The 23,270-nt window shown below is 43.5% G+C and overlaps 1 protein-coding gene across 5 annotated transcripts in view; it reads left to right on the top strand.

Annotated features, from left to right (window-relative positions):
- Positions 1-23,270, top strand: part of MGLL (monoglyceride lipase) — an 89,013-nt gene that overhangs the window by 52,113 nt on the left and 13,630 nt on the right. For all 5 annotated transcript variants that reach the window (XR_006282626.1, XM_038409024.2, XM_038409022.1 and 2 more), the window contains exons 4-6: positions 12,852-12,988; positions 15,052-15,162; positions 21,713-21,802. Coding sequence is in view for 4 of the 5 variants with exons in the window: in XM_038409024.2 (XP_038264952.1) it covers positions 12,852-12,988; positions 15,052-15,162; positions 21,713-21,802 (338 nt within the window). In the remaining variant the exon portion in view is untranslated. The remainder of the gene's footprint in view (positions 1-12,851; positions 12,989-15,051; positions 15,163-21,712; positions 21,803-23,270) is intronic.

Raw genomic sequence — 23,270 nt, 5'->3', positions numbered from 1 at the left:
ACTGCAGTGTTTGTGTGAGGAAGGAGATGGAAAAAAAACCATCCTGTAAATGCTGAAAGAAAATAGATCATCCTGATCTTGTAGGGAAAAAAACCCCTGTATTAGAGGATGGATGGGACACATCTCCTATGCTCTATGCAGGTCACAGGCAGGATATCCTTAGTGTGTACTGTACAGAGGATGAGTGGGATATTCCTAGTGTATCTCTCCCTCTATGGTTTTATAACATGCCCATCATCATAGCATCTGAGAGCACTGTATATACTAGCTATGTGTGTGCAGGTGATAAAAGCTATACCTGGTGTGTTCTGTGCAGGTAAAAGATGACACAGTTCACTAAAAATGGGCTTTGAGAGACATTTCAGAACTAGACCGTTCAGTACACTAAGCGGGAGGGAAGGAAGGAAGTATGATCCAATGGTTAGGGTGATAGCCTGGAATTTTGGAGACCTGCATTCAGTCCCCTTCTTTGCCACCAACCTCCAGTGTCACCTTGAACGAATCACTTAGTTTCTCTGTGCCTGGGTCCCCTGCCTGTCCAGTGGGGAGAATAATACTGCCCTACCTCATATTGTGAGGATAAACATATTGACGATTGTAAGGTGCTTAAATACTAGGGTAATGGGGACCATTTAATTACCTAGGCAGACACTGGTGAATATCTTGTAAGGAACAGTCCTGCCTTGATTGTTGGCAGGTGGATGGAGAACAAGTTCACTTTGTGTTTGTTGCTAAGAGATGATTCCCAGCGTGAGGAAGCTTGTTTTGTAGCTCCCCATCTTTCTCGTGAAGTCTGAGCTGCTTCCTGTGTGTGTTTGTTCTGTGAGTGTAGCCTTTGCTTTGCATGATATGAAGGATATGGAACAGTCTCTTGACTTTTCCAGATGTTGGTTGTCCTGCTTTGATGTTTGTTCCTGCTGCTTTAGTTGTTTGTGTCTGAATGGCAGATGAGGTATGTGATTTGTTAAACAAATGATGAAAACAGCATCAGGAGCTTTGAAATCCAGTATGTTTAATTAATGAACTTTGCTCACTCAATAAAAAGTATAGGAGTACTTGTGGCACCTTAGAGACTAACAAATTTATTTGAGCATAAGCTTTCGTGAGCTACAGCTCACTTCATTAATGCATCCGATGAAGTGAGCTGCAGCTCACGAAAGCTTATGCTCTAATAAATTTGTTAGTCTCTAAGGTGCCACAAGTACTCCTTTTCTTTTTGCGAATACAGACTAACACGGCTGCTACTCTGAAATAAAAAGTATGTACTTGATTCATTTTTACAGAGTGTGTTCTGCTCAGTAGTGAACTGTTCTGATGTAATTTCAAATGTTTACTAGTACATTTGGTATTTTTCCACATAAACCTTAAAAAAACAGGTTTCAGAGTAGCAGCCGTGTTAGTCTGTATCTGCAAAAAGAACAGGAGGACTTGTGGCACCTTAGAGACGAACCAATTTATTTGAGCATAAGCTTTCGTGGGCTACAGCCCACTTCATCGGATGCATAGAATGGAACTTATATATATATATACACACACACACATACACACAGAACTAGGAAGTTGCCATACAAACTGTAAGAGGCTAATTAATTAAGATGAGCTATTATCAGCAGGAGAAAAAAACTTTCGTAGTGATAATCAAGATGGCCCATTTAGACAGTTGACAAGAAGGTGTGAGGATACTTAAAAAAACAGGAAATCACCAAGTCCTCACACAGCCCTTGCAATCCCAGTTTATGATTTTGTCTTTGCATTTTCTCACCCACATCCACTACCCGCGTGCCTCCGCCTGCCTCCGTACAAAATGTGCAGCCTTAACTCTGATCACGTCATGATTATTTATTATTTGTATTGTTGTGACACCTAAGGGCCCCAGTCAGAGTCCAGGTCTCCACCATATTAAGTGCTGCACATGCAAAAAAGACAGCCGATGTCCTTACAAGCTTAAAATCGAAGTACAGATCATCTAAATACAGACATCAGCTACTAAAAATACCCTACTCCTTCATAATTCCATCACCTAAATAATTCAACTCCTATGACTTCCAAAACTAACAAACTCTTATACAAACTATTTCCACTGCTATTAACAGTTGTCCAGCATGACTCACTTCAGCATAACCATCCGCTAAAAATCTACACACTATCCATCAACTTCAGTACAAAACCAGTTCAACACTGAAAAACCGGGACACCTCAATTTCTAACCACTCCACCTGGTTGAAGTTGAAAGTCACATGTTTGGTGTGGAGGTAGAGGGAGAAGCCATGTTTTGTGGGTGGTGGATGTGGTCAAGGTAAGGTAGAGAAGAGGAAAATAATGGGTGTGGGTTGCAAGAGATGGGTGAGGACTTTACCAGTGATTTCATGGGGTTTTGGTAGCTGTGTTGATGCTACGTGCACTTGAGCAACTGCGGACAAGGAAGAAGTTGTATTTTTTTTCATAATTATCAGTAATTCAGTTTCTGTTTGGCATTAGCCTGTCTGACTGGAATTAAGTTCAAGGGGGCTGTTATGGGGGAAGCAAACAGGAAATGAAACAATGGTAAAGATAAGGAAACAAATGGGTTGGAGGAAGCTATTAATTGGGGAACACCTTTGCCTGGCTCCCACCAGGCTAGCATAGTTTACTCCTCCCAAGGCTGAAGGCCAAGGATCAAAGGTTTCAGAGTAGCAGCTGTATTAGTCTGTATCCGCAAAAAGAAAAGGAATACTTGTGGCACCTTAGAGACTTTCAAATTTATTTGAGCATAAGCTTTCGTGAGTTACAGCTGTAACTCACGAAAGCTTATGCTCAAATAAATTTGTAAGTCTCTAAGGTGCCATAAGTACTCCTTTTCTTTTTAAGGATCAAAGGGGCTCCTAAACCTTAAAGATGCTGACCTAGGGAGGAAGGGGAACTGAGTGGTAGAGATGAGCCTCTGGCAGAGAGAACAAGACAGAAGCTGCAGAAGGGAAGTGTGTTTCACTCATCCCAAAAAGAACAGGAGTACTTGATGAAGTGAGCTGCAGCTCACAAAAGCTTATGCTCTAATACATTTGTTAGTCTCTAAGGTGCCACAAGTACTCCTGTTCTTTTTGCCGGTACAGACTAACACGACTGCTACTCCGAAAATCACTCATCCCATAAATGGAGGTATCTGGGCTGAGGAGAACTTTCAAAAGCTTGAAAGGTCAAGATTAAGGTGCAGAACTGTAGGTAATACCCATGCATCTAGACCTTCCTTGTTTTTACCCTTTGGTCTGTGTGCTATGTACCTTGGGTGAATAAATAATGCTTTGTTTTGAAGAGGCTGCTTTTTAGAGTCAATTTAATCAGCTGCTGCTCACATGTGCCCAGAGGAAACAGCTTACGGGTGCCTGGGCCTGTCAGATAAACGCAGTTGGTAAACACAGGGCTGCAGTGCAGAGATCCAGTCTAAGAGTGGACCACCTGGTACCACCTAGAGTGAGGTGCCGGAAGCCAGGCTTGTCCCCTGATGGGGGTGCTCAAGGGAGCCTCAAAGGGGCAGCACACCCGGTGACTGAGACATCAATTTGAACTGGGTTTTAATGATTTTTGTTTGGGGGGAATCTAATAAGGATAATGCCCTCCTACCCCCATAGGGTTTGGATATTCACCTTGTCGCCCTGCTGTTTCTTTGGGTTCCTGCATGGGCTTATTGATCAGAGAGGCAGTGGGGTAACTAATGAGTCCTACAGCTGGAACTTGGTTTGAGCTCCAGTGAAATGCCCTCCTTTCCACTACACTGCTCAGAGTGATGGCAGGATCCTCCATAATATACCTCCTGCTACAGCCCAGATACTTCTGAAGCAGTAAAACCACGCTGTCTAGCCTCCAAAAGGCTCTATTGGAATTGAAAAGGAGCTTCTCAGCCGCACTCCAGCTTATTAAATCAGCCGCACCACTGCTGCATTGAATCTAATTTCTGCCTTGCTGAAGGCCTCTTGTGGCATAATTACTAAGTGTCCCTTATGTGTGGATTCTGCTTTATGGGAGATGCTCTTGACTATGTGGGTGATGACAGAGTTTTCACCTTTAACTACCTTTACAAATCTCTGGATCCCAGCTTCTTTCTTAGTGCCATTTGGATTTAATATTTATTTACGCTCAGAGTGGGAGCTCAATTCTGGCTACAGGCAAAGCACTGCTTGGGCTGGTAGACTGTGATCTTCTCCCTCCCTCCTTCATCAGTTAATAGCTTCCCCTTTGAACTGTAGAAGCCTAGAAGTTAGAGAAAGCCTAGTGGGAAACTGTGACCTAGAACATGAGTAAAAGGAGAGATGTATCTTCTTATTCTTTCCCTTTATTTTACAACCTGTTGGATCAGGGGGATGTCTACACTGGCACTGGGGGTATACTTTCCAGCTCAAATAGATGTACCTGCACTTGCTCTATTTTTAGCGCACTAGCAGGATCAAAGTGTAGCGGCAGCAGCATGATCAGCCACCCCAAGTATGATCCTGTGTGAGACCTTAGGTACATAGTGGGGTGACTAGCCTATCGCATCACTTGCACTGCCATGACTACACTTGTATTTTTAGCAGACTGGCTCAGTCAGAGCTAGCATGGGTATGTCTCCTCAAACTGGAAATTACACCTTCCATCTCCAGTAGAGACATACCCTTAGGGACAGAGTTCCATCAGGGAGCCCTGTGATAATATCCTACTACCTGGTCACTAAGCAGCCTTTGTCTTAAGTAAAAATGGGTGTAACCCAGACTCCCAGACTGACCTCCACTGAACTTTGGATCCAGATTCAAGCACCGCATCTCAACTCCTCTCTAGGCTGAAGGTTTTTCACCTCATGCTTCCCAGTCTCATGGTTTTTCAGTGATAAATTGGGAGTGAAGGGATAAAGGGCAGAATATGCCCAGAACTTCTGATCTCACTAACACCATTTCAAATCTGGAGTGACTCCACTAAGTCAGTGGATTTACCCCAGCACAACTGAGATTAGTATCTGTCACTGCATTTTCCCTGACCACCTAATCCTCCTGCAATGAAATGTTCTAGATAAAGCTGTGAAAAACGATTCACTAAAAACCAGGGCTAGGCTGCTGTCTGTGTCTTAGAAGGCTTGATTTACAGGAAAGGATTAAAATAAATAAATATGTATGGCTTGTAAGTAATATGTAAAGTGATGATGAAAGTCTATAAATATTTGATGGGTTTAAGCACCAACAAGGGAGGGTACCACATAGGAATGCCTTAAGGGAGATAACAGAGGAATAGGATGAAATTATGATCGTGGGATCTTTTGGGCTGTGGAATAATCTCCCAAGGGAAGTAGTGGAAGCATCATCATGTGAAACATTTAAAACTAAAGAGAAAACTAACCAACAGTCATTTGATAAAGAACAACCCTGTATTGGGGTGAAAGTGGGCTGGTACTGGCCAGTACGGCGTACCAGTAAGAACTGGTAGCAGCCCGTACCCAGCGGGCAGCGCCCCTTTTGCACCTCCCCCCCCCCCCCGCACACCCCCCAGGCCACTGACAGAGGGGGCAAAAGGGGTAGTTGCCCCAGGGCCAGCAATTTAAAAGGGCCTGGGGCTCCTGACCGCTGCTACTGCGGCAGCTCCCAGAGCCCCGGGCCCTTTTAAATCACTGCCGGAGCCCCAGACAGTGCAGGCCAGACAGTGCAGATGGGCTGGTTGGGGAGGCTGACCCCCAGCCCTGCCCCTTCTGTCCGAGGCCCCGCCCCTTCCAGGTACGAATTTAATATTACTTTCACCCCTGTCCTGCAAAAAAGCCTTTCAAAAGGACCTGGTCTCTCCACCAAACTCTCCACATATTGACCTTGATGAGGTTTAAACAGTCTTCACCAACCCTTTAATATATCTGTGAAATAACGTGACAGAGGCCCTAGGACCTGGGAGAGGCGAAGAGCAGACTCTACTATGATATCCAGTGTGGCTAATGCCCTGCTGATCTAATTTACCATATTTAAAGGCCTGATTTTTCAGCCATGCTGAGAACTGCAGCTCTCATTGACTTCAAGGAGAAGGCATCATGCTATATGTTAATCATCCCCAGGCTGTCACCAGCAGGAGAAGCACATACAGGGTGCCCAGAGATAAAGTGGGAAAATCGTGACGGGGGTGGGGGATAATTGGCACCTATATGAGACAAAGCCCCAAATATCAGGACTGTCCCTATAAAATCGGGACATCTGGTCACCCTAAGCACATAGCATGGTTATCATTGTGGATGATGGGTTAGTTCCTTCAGTGGTGGCAGTGCAGGGCTGTGCAAGTTCCTTGAGCTCACTCATCAGGAAGTGTCAGAACATAAGAACAGCCATACTGGGTCAGACCAAAGGTCCATCTAGTCCAGTATCCTGTCTTCTGACAGTGGCCAATGCCAGGTGCCCCAGAGGGAATGAACAGAACAGGTAATCACCGAGTGATACGCCCCCTGTCACTCATTCCCAGCTTCTGGCAAACAGAGGTTAGGGACACCATCCCTGTCCATCCTGGCTAATAGCCATTGATGCACCATTCACCCTGTATTAAAGTGTGTAAAGTTGCACTGTGCATTTTTGCTGAGCACCTCTGCAAACTTGCCCATGTGTCAAGTCTCCTAAAGAGCGTGAACTAATAGCAGTTTGAAAGGCCTTAGTGACTTCACTTTGCAGTCTTTTTTCAAGAGCAAGACTCCATCACACCAGGGGGCTGGGGTCAAAGCAGGCAAGGCAATTCTAGGATGTAGGAGCAAGCAGAACTGCGCAAATAATGCAGGCAGGATGAATATTTCAGCAAATCCTTGCTTACATGTGGTAGCTCTCTCTCTCTCTCCATACTCCCAAATGCTCCCTCTTCCATCCCTCCACCCCCACCTTCCAGCAAGGCTAGTCAGTAGTTCCCCTTCTGGAAAGATGTGTAACAATGCAGGATGTACACTCCACATAATAGTTTAGGCTCCTGAGGGCTGTAATACTTTGGTCTAATTTTGGTTGTTGGCAGGGCTGTAACCAGGATGGGGCGAGCAGGGCGCAAACCTGAGGGGGCAGAAAAAAATGGTAGGGGATGCAAATATGCTTGTTCACCCCAGGCGCTAAAATGCCTAGTTACGGCTCCGGTTGTTGGGTTTAGTGTGTGGGTGCTGGTAGCCTGTGATATTCAGTATGTCGAAGTAGATGACCTGGTGGTTCCTTCTGGCCTTAAACTCCATGACTATGATTCTTGGCTGAAACTCATGTGCTCAAGGCCCCATTCAGACATGGTTGAGTTTGTCATCCGCTCCTCTTGGTGTTCTGAGTTTGGACTCTAAATTATCATTATATTCTAAACAGACTACGTTAGGGAACAGTCCTGCTCTGGCCATGGGGAGGATAAAATGGCCTACTGCTTATTTTCCTTTTCTAATGTCAGTGGGCCAAATCCTTGCAATCCTCCTTCAGTCCTTACTCAGGCAAAACACACAACATTTTGCAATGGTGCTTTTGCTGGCGTAAAGAAGTCAGGATTAGACCCTCTCATTTTAGGAATAACAATTTAAAAAAGAATAGTGGCCTGATTTATTTAAAAAAAAAACAAAAAACAACAACAAGACTGCGGCTGTACACCGAGTTTGTGCATTTAGTTACAGCCATTGCATTGTCGTCTCTCTGGCTATTTGCATTTGCAATAGTAGTGGTTGAGTGGGCAAATTAGACACACAATTGCATAATTTGGAAAATCAAGCCTGTGTTATAGAATTTGTGTGGTGATGATGTCTCTTCCATTTTCAGCCCCTTCAGCTGAGCATCTTGAAAGGCTTGTCATTAAAATGGCTGTCTCTGTACGTTAGATAAAAGTTCTGAGCAAGGTGGCTTACTGGATCGTGTATTTTGGGATTTCTCGCCTCAAAGACAAGTTGTCCAAATCACAGGGCTTTAGAGCTTGTCGCATTTCTGTGACCCACTATTGTGCTCCTCGCTTTTAAGGCATCACTTGCTTAGTTTCATCCTCCAGACATTTCACAGATGTAGCTTTTTTCTGCACCAACTTTCATGAAACTGGCTTTTTAGAACCATTAGGCCAGATTCATCCCTTGTGTAACCCCATTGCAGATATTGGGGTTTTATTAGGGATGCATTTGGCCCTTTTACTCTCTCACAAACTCTTCCAAAGTCTGTAAAATTTGAAGGAAAAATATAAGCAGTCTTTACTATATTGATGTTCGGTTGTGCCACCTACTTTCATTTAACTCAGAAGGTCTCAGCGCCCTGCCCTGAGCAGTTGTCAGCTGGGAGACTCTTAACTTTTAATGGACTCATTATCGTTCAGAGCAGGTTTGGTTTCTTAGGGAGGAAAAAGATAAAAGTGCAGTGAGTGCTCTGTTAAAATAGAATGAAGGGGAAAAAAGTATGTCTTGGTGTGATCTACACAGACTCTCTCATTAACACTGTTGTATCAGCAAGAATAGTATCAATGCCAAAAATAAAAATGTATTAACGGGGGTAGGGGGCGCAGGAGTCTGTTCTCTCTTTATTACACATGCATCACTCCTGTCACATGCAGGGGGAAATCCCCCTAACCCGTTGTTTTATGAGATCTGAGAGGGGAATGCTCATCTAATGGGTGCAAACAGGGGGAAGGGAATCAGGACTCCTGGGTTCTATTCTTAACTCTGCCATTAAATCACTGTGCCAGCTTGCAGAATTCACTGAATCTTCCCAGGCCTTTCCCTATCTGTAAAACTGGAAATACTGACATGGCTCTTCCCCTCAGAGGTGTTAGGAGAGTTCATTCCTTAACGTTTGTGAAGTGCTGAGACTTCTTTGGATTGAAAGGTACCATTTCAGTGCAAACTGTTGTTATGACTTTATATGCAACATTAAACAAAATGCCTTGCATACCACTAGATGTGCATGTACCGTTTGTAGAGGCAAAGATTCTCAGAGGCACAAATGGCAGTGGGGTTTCTAACTTCCTCTGAAAGTCAATGAGCCCTAGACATCTCACTGCTGTTTACGTAGGGCACGTGTCTACACTACAGCGCATAGTGTAGACGCTTCCTACATCAATGGAAGGGGTTTGTCTATTGATGTGGTTAATCCGACTCTCCGAGAGGCAGTAGCTAGGTTGATTAAATCATTCTTCTGTCAACTGCAGCTACACCAGGGGATAGGTCGACTTAAGGATGGCACTCAACGCACTCCTGAGCGACATAGCTAGATCAATCTCATTTTTAAAGTATAGACCAGGCCTATGCCAGAAAAGGTTTGCCAGGATAGCTATACCAATGAATCTAGACTGGTGACCCTCTGAGCATAGACACATCTTATATCAAAAATAGTGCTTTTCTTAGTATAGCTTATACCAGTTCCCTCAGCGAAATAAACTATACCAATGTAAGAATGAGGAATGACTCACTGGCTAGCACACACTCCTTGTGGCTGGGCGTGGCATTGCAGGCTCTTCTACTATAGAGCCCCCTGCAGACAATCTATCTGGCTTTGTCTTGTGACTCAGCCAGCCTGACAGCCAGTTGACTTTTAGTCCCAGCCCTTCCAGGGTAACAGAGTCCTATAAAAAAATAGTCCAGTGATCTTATGCCAGCTGGTCCTTACATCCCTTATATCAGGGCTTTCATGCCATCTTCCTCACAGCTGGTAGGGAAACCCAGGTCCTCCTTATCCTCTGGGTTCCTCTCCAAGGACCCTGTAGCAAACAGCTAACATCTGCTCCTTCAGAGTCCTTGCTGCCTTCCTCAGCCTGTCTCTAGGTCCTTTTCCCCAGCCCCTACCTGGGCTTATTCATTCACAGATCTTCACCCCTCCCCAGATGCTGCAGAATCTTTGCAACTCCTGTACAAAACAGTGTCTTCCAGGGCTTTTGCCCTGGAGAACTGGCTCCTGTCTGCTTCTCCCAAGGCCCTCTGTACACCTCTCTCTTTCCTCCTGAAATTCAACCTCTGGAGTCTTGCTTCTCGGGGGGAGGGTGTCTTGTTCTTTTGTCAAGGCTCACCACTAGAGCTCACTTCACCCCTGTGGCTTCCCGGTATCTCTTTCAACCCTTTGCCAAAGCTCTCTTCTTGAGACAGAATCTCAAGGCCTACTCTGTCCCTCAGCCTCCTGATTCCATTTTATTACCCTGAAGGCCTTCCTTTATTAGTGACTATGGCTCCTCTCAGATAGGACTAATTCAAGCTCCCCAACTCTGCCACAGCTCAGCCTAATCTTTAATTGGACCTCACCCATCCTCCAGGTGTAACTGAGTGCAGTAACTGCTCTGTGGCTCCACTGAATTCTTTTTGTATCACTGGGGTATGTACGTCCTATTAGAATCAACAAAAGCACTTTCATGCTGGCATAACAGCATCTACACTAGGACTTTTGCCAGTGTAGAAATCTCATTAAAAAAAATAAGTCACACTCCAAACCAACATTACTATAATGGCAAATATGTCTAGTGTACACCTGGCCTAAGTGTGGTAGCATGCACCATGTGCAAGGGAACTTTCCAAACACAGAATAAAAGATTGTACGCTGTTCATGGCAGGATCTATCATAAGAGAAAAAAAATTAACTACACATAATAAAGAGGGCACTCTCTGAGGGTCTGAGCCTGCAAAAGCAACCAAGCACAATGCTTTCTACTCTTAGTAGTCCCAATGAAGTCAGTGGGGCTAAAGTACCCACTTAAGAGCTTTCCTAACTCTGAGACCAGGGCAAGAAGCACTACAATCAATAGTGTGTTTGCAGGATCAGCCCACGTGTTGGCAACATGCTAGTATATTACAAATGACATGTTACAGTACATCACTGTACCATTTGCAAGCATTTAGCATATTTCTCCCAAAGTATCTTCCATACATCAGTGGACTGAAAATAGCTTTACATGACCAATAAATATTAAAATGCAGAAGAGATGTAGAATTTAATCTTTTGTGGAAATGAAGCCGTGTGTAGCGTTAGTGATGAGATTTATTTTAAACCAATGTTTTTAAGAAAGAATATGGAATGTGAGCAAGTGCCTTTCCCAACCTGCTGTACAAACACAGTCCACACACTGTGAGGAAGCCAAACTCACCCTCTGCCTGGTATTTGATTTCAAACATAGAAATTAATAAGATCATATAAAGTGTTGCTCACACCTTTTCCCTAGACTTGGCTACTCCCAGGATTCCTCCTTCTGGCTTGCTCAGCCTACACCTTAGATCCTCTCTTTCTAGAGAACCTCCTCTCCACCTCCCTAACATCCAAGGGAGGTAAGAGACATCCGCAATACTGAGTCAGAAGGGCCCACTTCGCAGGTGTTGATCCTGCTGGGAAATGCTAAGAGGGTGGGTGTTAGAGGCAGACATGGCCAGCCCGTAAAATAGAACCAGTAATTTTTGTTTCCCCCAAATCTCCTTAAATGACAAATTACATTGAATAGAAACAGCAAGACTCTTTTTTGGGAAAAAATAATTATATTCATTATATACATCACACAATGTGTGTGGTTATGATAACCATCATATATACACTGTTGTTTCCACAATGTGTGATGTATGTTTCTAACCTTGGCATGCTAATAAATGGACTTTGTACGGTGCTTATGGATGTCACTAATCCTTCCCCTACTAAAGATACCATTGTTTCCATAGTAACTAGTGTACTTCAAAGAGGAAAAAAGGCAGAGGAGACTAAAAATTGATCAAAAACAAGACAAGTGCTGTGTGTAGCACAAATAGACTGTCAGGGTGGGAGGCTGGGGGTTTGCGTTACCACTTGTTTAGGAGGAGAGCCTTATTTACACTCCCCACGCTTGTGGCCCTACAGTAAGCTGACATTTGAACTCAGCTCTCCATCGGTGAAGGCTAGCGCACTAACCCATTGCCTCAAAACAGCAGAAGGAGAGGACAAGGCAGGTCTCTCCAAATATAAAAACTGTTTCTGGAACAGACGTGGCAAAAATCAAAGACCAGAGTCCCAAGAGCCCCAGAATTTGGGAAAGTTTGTACACAAGTCTGAATTTTGCAGGAGACCTGCTAGCCTATAATAGTCTAATCCAGCAGTCCTCAAACTGTGGGTCGCGACCCCAAAGTGGGTCACAAGTTGGTTTTAATGGGGCCTCCAGGGCCAGCATTAGACTCCGTACCACCCGGGGCTGATGCCGAAGTCTAATCAACTTAACTTTGTGGGGCCCCTTATTGTATGCGGCCCCAGGCAATTGACCTGCTTACTTCCCCCTAATGCCAGCCCTGATTCTAGACTCTAGAATAACACAGGGCACTGGGGTCGTGTAGTAATTTTTGTTGTTAGAAGTGCGCTGCAGTGCAATGAAGTTTGAGAACCACTGGTCTAATCCAATATCTAAAATTATCTGTCTCTCTATGTATATATACTGCACCCCTCAACACGGCATCCGAGTGCCTGCATCTTAGCATCCACAAATTCTGGGCAACTTTGGATCAGGATCAAACTCTGAACTTGGCATCTGCCTTCTGTCTCTATAGTAGGCCAATCCAAACCCTCAGAACGGAACAGTCCCTGAACTTGAGAGTAGTCAGAGACTAGATCTGAACTCTGTTAGTCAGGCCTGTCTCTAATGATGGGAATCCAATGCATATGTGAAGAATTAACAATCATCTTAGATAAGACCTCGGCAGCCATAAGCTTGCTTTGCTGTCCTGTGTGTTGTACTGCGTATTTCTACAGGACATTGAAGCTATCCATTATGAGGTATTGGGGAAGAAAGCTGGGTAGGACCCGATTTATGCAATAAGCAGTGTGTGTGGGAACTAGAACATTGCTGACCTACTTACCAGTCTATCGCATTTCTGATGCGCCCATATCTGGAGTATCTAGGTGCCAAGTAAAAGGTTAATATTGTTCCGTGTGATGTAGAAGCAATGTTTTCCTTTCCCCCCCATACAGTTGGCCATGGGCAGAGCGAAGGTGACCGCATGGTCGTGTCAGATTTCCATGTTTTCATCAGAGACAGCTTGCAGCACATTGAACTCATGAAGAAGGATCACCCAGACCTCCCCATTTTCATTCTGGGGCATTCTATGGTAAGCATGCTACACCATACACCTTAATAGTCATCATTACATCTGCCACAGCATTATGGATCCCATTCTGGGGGGATGGGAATCACACAACCTACTATAAGAAAAGCAAAGTAACAAACAGTAGAACCTCAGTTATGAACACCAGAGTTACGAAATGACCGGTCATCGACACACCTCATTTGGAACCGGAAATACGCAATCAGGTTGGAGCAGAGACAAAAAAAGCCAAAGTACAGTACTGTGTTAAATGTAAATGATTTTTAAAAAAGGGAAAGTTTGTTTCTGTGCTTGTTTCATTTAAATTAAGATGGTTAAAAGTCGCATTTTTCTTCCGCAGAGTAAAGTTTCAAAGCTGTATTAAGTCAATGTTTAGTTGTAAACCTTTGAAAAAACAACCCAAACATTTTGTTCAGCGTTACGAATATTTCAGAGTTACGAACCACCTTTGTTCCCGAGGTGTTCGTAACACTGAGGTTCTACTGTACAAGCTTCCCCACACTGCCTCACCCCTAGAGGGGACTTCAGTCTCTGTGACCCATTCAGTCCTTGGCCTTTCTGCTGAGATCAGGATGCTAATTTGCAACAATGGGCTAATTAGTGATGCGCATCCCTACCAACCCACTAGGAATCAGACTGAGTTGGGGCACTGAACAACTGGCAGATGGTAACTTCTTTCATTCACCAACAACCAGGCTGGTATTTGAACCGATAACCAGGAGGTTATACACTCTGGCCTTGTGAGTGGATTGGGAATAAAATATGGCGACACACTGTAGTCTCATTCAGTTACACAACTGTACTGGGGAGTGTTTCAAGGATTAGGGATGAAAAACTAAAGGAGGATTGGTTTTGTGAGCAGATTTTAAGTGTGATTCTGACAGCATAGGCCAAATCCCATGGATTCAGTTAGGCAATATTCCTACTGGTGTCACGGTGATTGTCCCTGCGTACAAAGTATGAATAAGCACTTCACAATTTAACCCCATGTTCCGATAAACAAGAATTCTGATCTAAAGCGCATGGCATGCTTTCAAGAGTTCACTGTGCTCTAAGCCTGTGTAACAAGAAGCTAATTTCCAAGTACCAAGCCAAATAAGGTCATTGAGATTCTTTTTGCTGCTGCTCCATTTAAACAAGCCAGTGGTTCTTCAGCAGCATGTAAATTCACCAAGCATTTTCTTTAACTAATCCTCTGTGACCTTTACTGAGCAAGCGAGTCAAGCACCCCAATTCCTACAATTCTCACACAGTTTCTGCAATCCTGCCAGCACTTGACTTGAAACTGCATGGGAATGTGCCTCTGTTTAACTTGCCGCCCATGAGTAGGTTGCTGATTGTAGAGTTCTGTGAACTGTTTGCTCTGGGCTGGGGGGGGGGGGGGGAAATGAAGAAAGAGACATTTGCTAGAGGATAATTTTAGGCCTACAGTAATTATCCAAACTTTTATGGTTTCCATTCCCAGGTGACAATATTTTGTTACCCAGGGATATCAGTATAACTCAGAAATATTGGGTACAAACTACTGCCTGCTTTTCCGCTACCGTTGTATCCCATTCCCGCTCATCTCCACACCTTCTGTCATGCAGCCACCTCTCTGATCCAGTCCACCAGCCCACCTTCTCTTCCTTCAAGTCTCATGGGAAATTTATATTACTTCCAAGAGACCTTTAATTTTTAGTCCTTCCCACAGAGGCTTGTTCAAGCCCTGAACCTGCAAACACTTTATGCACGTGAATAATCCAGTTAAATTCATGGGACTGCTCATGTCCTTATAGTTAAGCACGTGCAGAAGGGTTTGCAGTACTGAAGCCTAGATCACAAAATCCTACTCCACCCTGCAAAAGCCAGCCACTCCACCCCAAAAAAACCCTGCAACAAATCCACCTCTTTGCTTCTAGTTACTCCATCTTTTGCTTGCACAAAGTGTCTAGCCAGCTCCCTGGAGCAGAGAACTTTGTTTTGTACCTGGCAGTAAAGTGCCCAGCACATGACCATGCTGTACAAAAAGTAAAGAATGATCATCTGTATTTGTGCTCAGGCTGCCTTTCACTTTTGTATTGCAGGGAGGAGCCATCTCCATCCTAACTGCCTGCGAGAGACCAAATGAATTTTCAGGCCTGGTGTTAATTTCTCCTTTAGTTGTAGCAAGCCCAGAGGTAGCGACGCCTATCAAGGTAATAGCAATGGATGTAAAAAACCACACACACACACACAAAACAGGAAAGAGAGGGACCACATTGTTCTTCTTGTGATCAGATCATTTTAAAGAAGCAACTATGAAAGAAATCCTGTCTCTAACTGCAGGTGTCCTACCTAGATCCCCATTCTCTGCATCATGTGGGATCCAGCCATCACTTTCTTCTTCCTTCAGCCCCTGTTTCTAAGCAAATGCTATTTATTTTAAAAAGGAGAATTTACTGTGGCCTCTGGTTCAGGAAGTTTGTTTTTTTTTATTAGTCAAATCAGAAAAGGGAAGAGGGATTTAAAAATCTAGATGATTAAATTCTTCCTGCGCTGGAGCGGGAGGAGAGTCTGTGATGAGAACAGAGCATGCAGAGGCAAATGACTGGAGGCCCAAACCTGCAAGGCACTGTGTACCCTCAGCACCCAATGAAGTCAGTGAGAAAGGAGGGCTCTGGGCTCCCCATAGGTCACACAGCACCTTGCACAATAAGGCTCTAATGCTCTAGATGGAAACAAAGAAAAACAATCAGGTAATTTGTCTGCTCTTCTTCTCAGGAAGGGCTGAAAGTCAATAGCTTTAACAGTGGGGCATATAGCCCCCTTGAGCTGTTGTTTTACTTGTCATGCCTGAACCTGCTCCCTGGTGACGGAGCAAGGGCCATCACGCTCATCCTCTTGTGGCGAGAAGAGTTTGGCGTGGCCTAGGTAAATGATGATCAGATGGAACATAGGAGAGGCCCAGATCCCCCAGTCGTTGCTGCCATAGAACAGAGCTTAACTAGTCACTGGCATGTTAGAAGAGGGGTACAGAACAGTACTGCACCTGGGGCAGCACCTGGAGGCATTCTGGCTGTGGAGGACAGAGTCAGGCAGAACAGCTCAAGGGGTGCTGGGGTAGCATATGCAGGAGTGGCAGCCACCATGCATTTTAAAAATGCAGGCTGTGTTCTCCCCGTGCCCTATGCCTCCCTCCCACAGAGAATGAAAGCACCTGGCTACTCATTGCACAAATGCACTTTCCTCCCTTCTTGCTCACCTAGGTAAGAGCAGCCTGAATTTGGCGCTGAGTTTTCAGTTATGTGCAGGATGTAAACAGCACGAAGGCAAGGGATTATTTCTGGTGGCACGAGGAGATGAAACCAGGGGGAATCATATAGAAGTATGAAAAGAAAAATGTAAGATGAATAATAGAAAGCATGTCCCTAATAAGCCCTGGAATCTGGTTTGTGTCTGCAAGGAACTGGTAAAGGTTGCGTTGCTTGAAACATTTACAACTAGATGGAATAAATCCCTAAAAAATGTTCTGTAAGAAACAATCCTGCACTGGCCTCCCAGGAGAGGATTAGATGGGACCCAATGAGATTTTTCCATCTCTAATTTGTCTGACCGTTGTTACAATTCTCCATTCCACTTGGCCTTTACTGACCAGGTCCATTTACTTTTCTTTGTGGCTGGATGTCAGCTGGTCCCAATAAACTTCTTGTTACAACTTCTCTCATCACTCAAGTCTTATTTTCACACACACTAAAATTGCACTGGTTTGCTTAACTTTAGCTAAATCTGTTTTTAAAATGATTTAGTTGAACTGGGGTAAAATCCTGTGTAGACACTCTTATTTTGGTTTAAAGAGTGGTTTATTTCAGTTTAGCTTAAACCTGTTCCTAATCAATCAATATAAGACCAGTATATATTGGTTTAGGCATTCCCACAAAGCCTTTTGCACCAGGTTAACAAAATCAGTTTTAAATCACACTTCTAGTTAAAAACCCATACAGATTGGTGTGTAGCAAGCCCTCAGATGTTTTTCCATCTCAATCTGGGATCTCTCTCTTACAGACTGGGGTGGACAAGGGTAAGATTGAATGGTTTGCCAAACCTGAATGGATGTACTGTTCCCTTCTCTTTTGTCCCAGACCAAAACTGCCTGATTACAGTCTTCTCCGTTTTATTGAGTCTGGCCTGCCAACCACTCCCTGAATAATCCATATTGCATTAGCTGCTGCTTCAAACCCGTTAGGAGATAAAATCTTCAGCTATCAAATGTAGCTAGGGTGTTTAACAACACAGTATTTTTAATTAAAAGCCCATTGTGTTATAGACCATCACCATGGCCCTCACAAAATCAATGATGCCACATTGGAACCTTTTGACCCTGGAAGCTCAGGTTTATAACATGAAAGATTATTTTTCCCGTGGCAATGACCTTGGCTCTTAGAATTGTTGAGCTATAAGCGGTATTGACTGATGCCCCCGCACTAAATTTACAAGGATAATGTGGCTTTTCACATATCTCTGAAATTCCTTATGAGTATGGTGTCCAAATACCTCCTTATCACTGGCAGGCAGGCAGTCATTTTGACCATAAGATTAGTTATATCTGTGCATAAGTAATATTTGTATACATGCACACAGAGAGGATGTGTGTGTGTGTGCATGCACAAACATACATACACACACAGCCTGATTCTTCTCTCATGCAGTTATAAATGAGGAGTAACTCCACTGAAGTCAGTGAACTACACCTGTGTAAAACTGGAGGTACGGGAGATCAGAGCCAGGCCCTCTATTTCGGTACTGGTTTGTTGCTATTGACTCAACTTTGTGAGAAATGAGTGAAAGCTTTGAGAACATGTCCAAAACATGTGTCAACCTCAAGATGGGATGCAGAGATAAAGTTTCTTGACACCTTAAATGACTGCCTCTTGGAGCATCTAGTCCTGGAACCCACAAGAGGAGAGGCGATTCTTGTTTTAGTCCTAAGTGGAGCACAGGATCAGGTCCAAGAGGTGAATATAGCTGGACCTCTTGGTAATAGTGACCCTAATATAATAAAATTTAACATCCCTGTGGTGAGGAAAACACAACAGCAGCCCAACACTGTAGCATTTAATTTCAGAAAGGGGAACTACACAAAAATGAGGAAGTTAGTTAAACAGTAATTAAAAGGTCATAGCACCAAAAGTAAAATCCCTGCAAGCTTCATGGAAACTTTTTAAAGACACCATAATAGAGGCTCAACTTAAATGTATACCTCAAATTAAAAAACATAGCAAGAGAACCAAAAAAGAGCCACCATGGTAAAAGAAGCAGTGAGAGGCAAAAAAGCATTCTTTAAAACGTGGAAGTTAAATCCTAGTGAGGAAAATAGAACGGAGCATAAACTCTGGCAAATGACGTGTAAAAATATAATTAGGAAGGCCAAAAAATAATTTGAAGAACAGCTAACCAAAGACTCAAAAAGTAATAGCAAAAACATTTTAAAGTAAATCAGAAGCAGGAACTGCTAAACAACCAGTGGGGCCACTGGACGATCGAGATGCTAAAGGAGCACTCAAGGATGATAAGGCCATTGCAGAGAAACTAAATGAATTCTTTGCATCAGTCTTCACGGTTGAGGATGTGAGGGAGATTATTAAACCTAAGCCATTCTTTTTAGGTGACAAATCTGAGGAACTGTCCCAGATTGAGGTGTCATTAGAGGAGGTTTTGGAACAAATTGATACACTACACAGTAATAAGTCACCAGGGCCAGATGGTATTCACCCAAGAGTTCTGAAGGAACTCAAATGTGAAATTGCAGGACTACTAACTGTGGTCTGTAACCTATCACGTAAATTATCTTCGGTACCAAATGACTAGAGGATAGTTAATGTGACACCAATTTTTAAAAAGGGCTCCAGAGGTGACCCCGGCAATTACAGGCCAGTATGCCTGACTTCAGCACCAGGCAAACTGGTTGAAACTATAGTAAAGAACAAAATTGTGAGACACATAGATGAACATAATTTGTTGGGGAATAGTCAACATGGTTTTTGTAAAGGGAAATCATGCCTCACCAATCTACTAGAATTCTTTGAGTGGGTCAACAAGCATGTGGACAAGGGGGATCCAGTGGATATAGTGTATTTAGATTTTCAGAAAGCCTTTGACAAGGTCCCTCACCAAAGGCTCTAAAGCAAAGTAAGCAGTCATGGGACAAGAGGGAAGGTTCTCTCATAGATTGGTAACTGGTTAAAAGATAGGAAACAAAGGGTAGGAATAAATGGTCAGTTTTCAGAATGGAGAGAGGTATTCCACACACATGGTGGTGTGCCCCAGGAGTCTGTACTGGGCCCAGTCTTATTTAACCTATTCATAAATGATCTGGAAAAAGGGGATTTGCAGGTGATACAAAACTACTCAAGATAGTGAAGTCCCAGGCAGACTGCGAAGAGCTACAAAAGAATCTATCAAAACTGGGTGACTGGGCATCGAAATGGCAGATGAAATTCAATGTTGATAAATGCAAAGTAATGCACAATGGAAAACCATCCCAACTATACATATAAAATGATGGGGTCTAAATTAGCTGTTACCACTCAAGAAAGAGATCTTGGAGTCATTTTGGATAGTTCTCTGAAAACATCCAATCAATGTGCAGCAGCAATCAAAAAAGCAAACAGAACGTTGGGAATAATTAAGAAAGGAATAGATAATAAGACAAAAAATAGCACATTGCCTCTATATAAATCCATGGTATGCCCACATCTTGCATACTACGGGCAGATGTGGTTGCCCCATCTCAAAAAAGATATATTGGAATTGGAAAAAGTTCAGAAAAGGACAACAAAAATGAGTAGGGGTATGGAACAACTGCCGTATGAGGAGAGATTAATAAGACTGGGACTTTTCAGCTTGGAAAGGAGACGACTAAAGGGGGATATGACAGAGGTCTATAAAATCATGACTGATGTGGAAAAAGTAAATAAGGAAGTGCTATTTACTCCTTCTCATAACACAAGAACTAGGGGTCACCAAATGAAATTAATAGGCAGCAGGTTTAAAACAAACAAAAGGAAGTATTTTTTTCCACACAACGCACAGTCAACCTGTGGAACTCCTTGCCAGAGGATGTTGTGAAGGCCAAGACTATAACAGGGTTCAAAAAAGAACTAGATAAATTCATGAAGGATAGGTCCATCAATGGCTGTTAGCCAGGATGGACAAGTATGATGTCCCTAGACTCTGTTTGCCAGAAGCTGGGAATGGGCGACATGGGATGGATCACTTGGTGATTACCTGTTCTGTTCATTCCCTCTGGGGCACCTGGCATTGGCCACTTTCGAAAGACAGGATACTGAGCTAGATGGACCTTTGGTCTGACCCAGTATGGCCGTTCTTATGTTCTAAAAGTTAGGTAACCACAAGTGTGTGGAGCCATGACAACAAAAAGTGAGCCTCATTAGAGTAGCATGTGCTCGCATGTGGGAAAATTCAGATTTACTGTCTCTTTGCAAGACTCCCATCATGGAGGAGTATAAATAAGTACACACACACACACACACACACACACACACACACACACACACAGAGAGAGAGAGCAGATAATAACACTGTGTCTTAAATTAAAGGTCAGAGAAAATTTGCTCCATCCCTAGATAGGAATCTTACCTGAAGTTATGAGCTTGTATTTATACCCATGGTGACAAATTCATTCCTGGTGCAACTTCATTGACCTCAGTGGAAATTAATTTGGCTCATGGGGTTGGAGTACCAATGGGGTATCAGTGTACAAGGTGAAAGTTACATGATTTACATATCCCCCTTGGAATGGGGTTTCCTTGATATTTACAATGAGCCTTCACTCCTTGCTACTCTCAGAGAACCCTAATTTCATCCTGGTAATTTTCCTTTGGATAGTATCTTTGATACAAGAGTAGATGATAAGCCTATGTAATGGTTTACAGTCTGTTCTTCCAAACACAAGCAGAGTACGCAGATTACAAATTAATCTTGCAGGTAGTATCTGTGGATGCAGAAGGACAGAACAAAGGCCAATTACACATTGTCATCTTTTCTAAACGGTGACCACTGAGTTAGAAGACGGTTATCAGAGATCAGAGAAGAATCTTGCATTGGAGGGATTGGGGAATGTTACTGAAATAAAGGATGTTGTTTCTCATGCTAGTGCTTTCAAGTTCAGGCTGCTGAATGCTTTTGTGTTTGATTCCCAGGAGACAAGCGAGCAATAGATTTCCTTAGTCAATGCAGACACATTTTACTGTTGTTTATTTGCAGACTCCCTGGAGAATGTGCTTAGCAAAGAGAGTCCAGCCTAGGCAAGTACTGTAAATTGCACAAAATATATCACTTAAATGCTGCAGCCTGAAATCAGAACTGAGTGATGGTAGGAAGGGGCAGCAGCAACAGCGATACTGCCAGTTCCATAAAACAATGGCCCTTAGCAGGCTGTTTAAGCCAGGCTTTTCCCACATTGACTTGATCTCTCATCTGCAAGGGAAAGAAATGCAGAGTGTAATGTCAGGGCGGTTGTGAATATTTCATAGTATTGTGTCCATTCTTGTAATTGATGCTGGTGGATATCCAAATTCTTTGGTTTCGTGACAGTTTGGTAATATAGGGCCAGATCCCTAGCTGGTGTCAAATCGGGACACTCTGTTGACTTCAGTGGTGCTATGCCAGTTTATGCCAGCAGAGGCTTTGGCTTACGTATTTCTTCTCCTTGCTGCCCAGTTAATTTAATTAATTCATATCCCACAGGTTTTTGCAGCTAAAGTGCTCAACTTTGTTCTACCAAACCTGACGCTGGGAGCTATAGACCCAAATGCGGTTTCCCGGAACAAAAAGGAGGTGAGGATGTTAATATCATTTTTTAAGTCATTGGAACGGTGATACATAGCCCCACTGCTGGCGCTCTGTAATGGGGCTAAACACCTTGAGCCAAATTCTCTGCTAGTGGAAATGGGTGAAATGCCCTTACAGCCAATATCTGTGCCCATTTACATCAACAGAAAATTTGGCTCATAAACTGACTAGTCCAATCTGGAACCATTCAGTCACTATTTCAGTGCACTCTGCATCCATGTCCAGTTATGGGCAGGAGATCTAAGATCTGGGCTGTGTGATGGTCACATTGGCAATAACAACAACAACAAAATGGGACCCATAATTCACCACCAAGTGCAGCTCCAATGGGGCAGCAGTGATAGAAGCTGCAGTTTAGACAGGGCTCAGATACTTTGAAGACCATGTTGTCTTAATCTGCTTTTCACATAAATATAGTAGCAAAGATGCTTGAGTCTCATCTACACTTACTATTATATGTATTATACTGAGATAGGGGCTAGGAACTCCTGTCATAGAGCAGGACCCCAAAGTGCTAGGTGCTGTAAAAAGATGGTCCCTGCCCCATCATTTAACCACTGTAACTAACTAATTAGAGCTTCTACCATTGTGAATTGTAGGCCCTCATTTTTGCCAGTCTAGACAAGGTTTGTGGGACCAGGCTGCTGTGTGGAACAGCAACACCCCTCCTCCTGCTTACAGACAGCCTGGTTCGGCAGTACTAGTAAAAACAGATGTCTTGTAAGCTGCTGCAGCAGCAGCACCACTAAAAAGGCTCCCACTCCTTTCAGTAGAAAACAGCCACATGTAGGCTTAGGTTTGTATTTGCAGTGCTGGGAAGGAAAAAAAAAAAGTGAATGAAACAGCTGTGTCTGGGAAGGGATCACAAATCAGGATTTTAGTTCATTTCTAAGATCAACTGGAATGACAGAAGATAGCACCCAAGCGTCTCTAAAAAGCAGGAGTGCTTTGTCAGTGTAGTGAATGCTTACTTCTGTGGCAGCCCACGTGCCCCTGAGGCGTGCTGTAATTTTTCAGCTTCTCTGACTGGCTAGATAAACTGGATTTTCTTATTTTAAATAGATGCTAATGAATTCCCCAGCTGTGGGCGTTTAGGTGGGTCCCGGTCCATCCTAACATCAGAATGCAGGCTGACTAGATAAGGAGCAAGCAGGCTGTTGATACATATAGAAGTACAATACACTTAACTTTTGTTTGCCCATTCAATTTGCCAAATTGCCCTGTAGGTAAATTAGAAGGAAGACTGGTCTTGTGGATAAACCACATGGATGCATGGGTTCTGTACCTGGCTCTGACACAGATTTTCTGGGCAAGTGACTTATTCTTTCTGTGCCTCCATTTCCTTGTCTGAAAAAGGGGCTTATATTTCACTGGGTTAAAAACATCAAAATTGAAAAGCCCTTTGAGATTTTTCAGCTAGAGAAGAGAGAATTAGATAGGGCAGATACTGCAA

This window comes from Dermochelys coriacea, chromosome 7 (genome assembly GCF_009764565.3).
Source record: "Dermochelys coriacea isolate rDerCor1 chromosome 7, rDerCor1.pri.v4, whole genome shotgun sequence".
Lineage (NCBI taxonomy): Eukaryota > Metazoa > Chordata > Testudines > Dermochelyidae > Dermochelys > Dermochelys coriacea.
The sequence above is the reverse complement of the archived record's forward strand: the minus strand, read 5'-3'. Positions and strand labels throughout refer to the sequence as shown.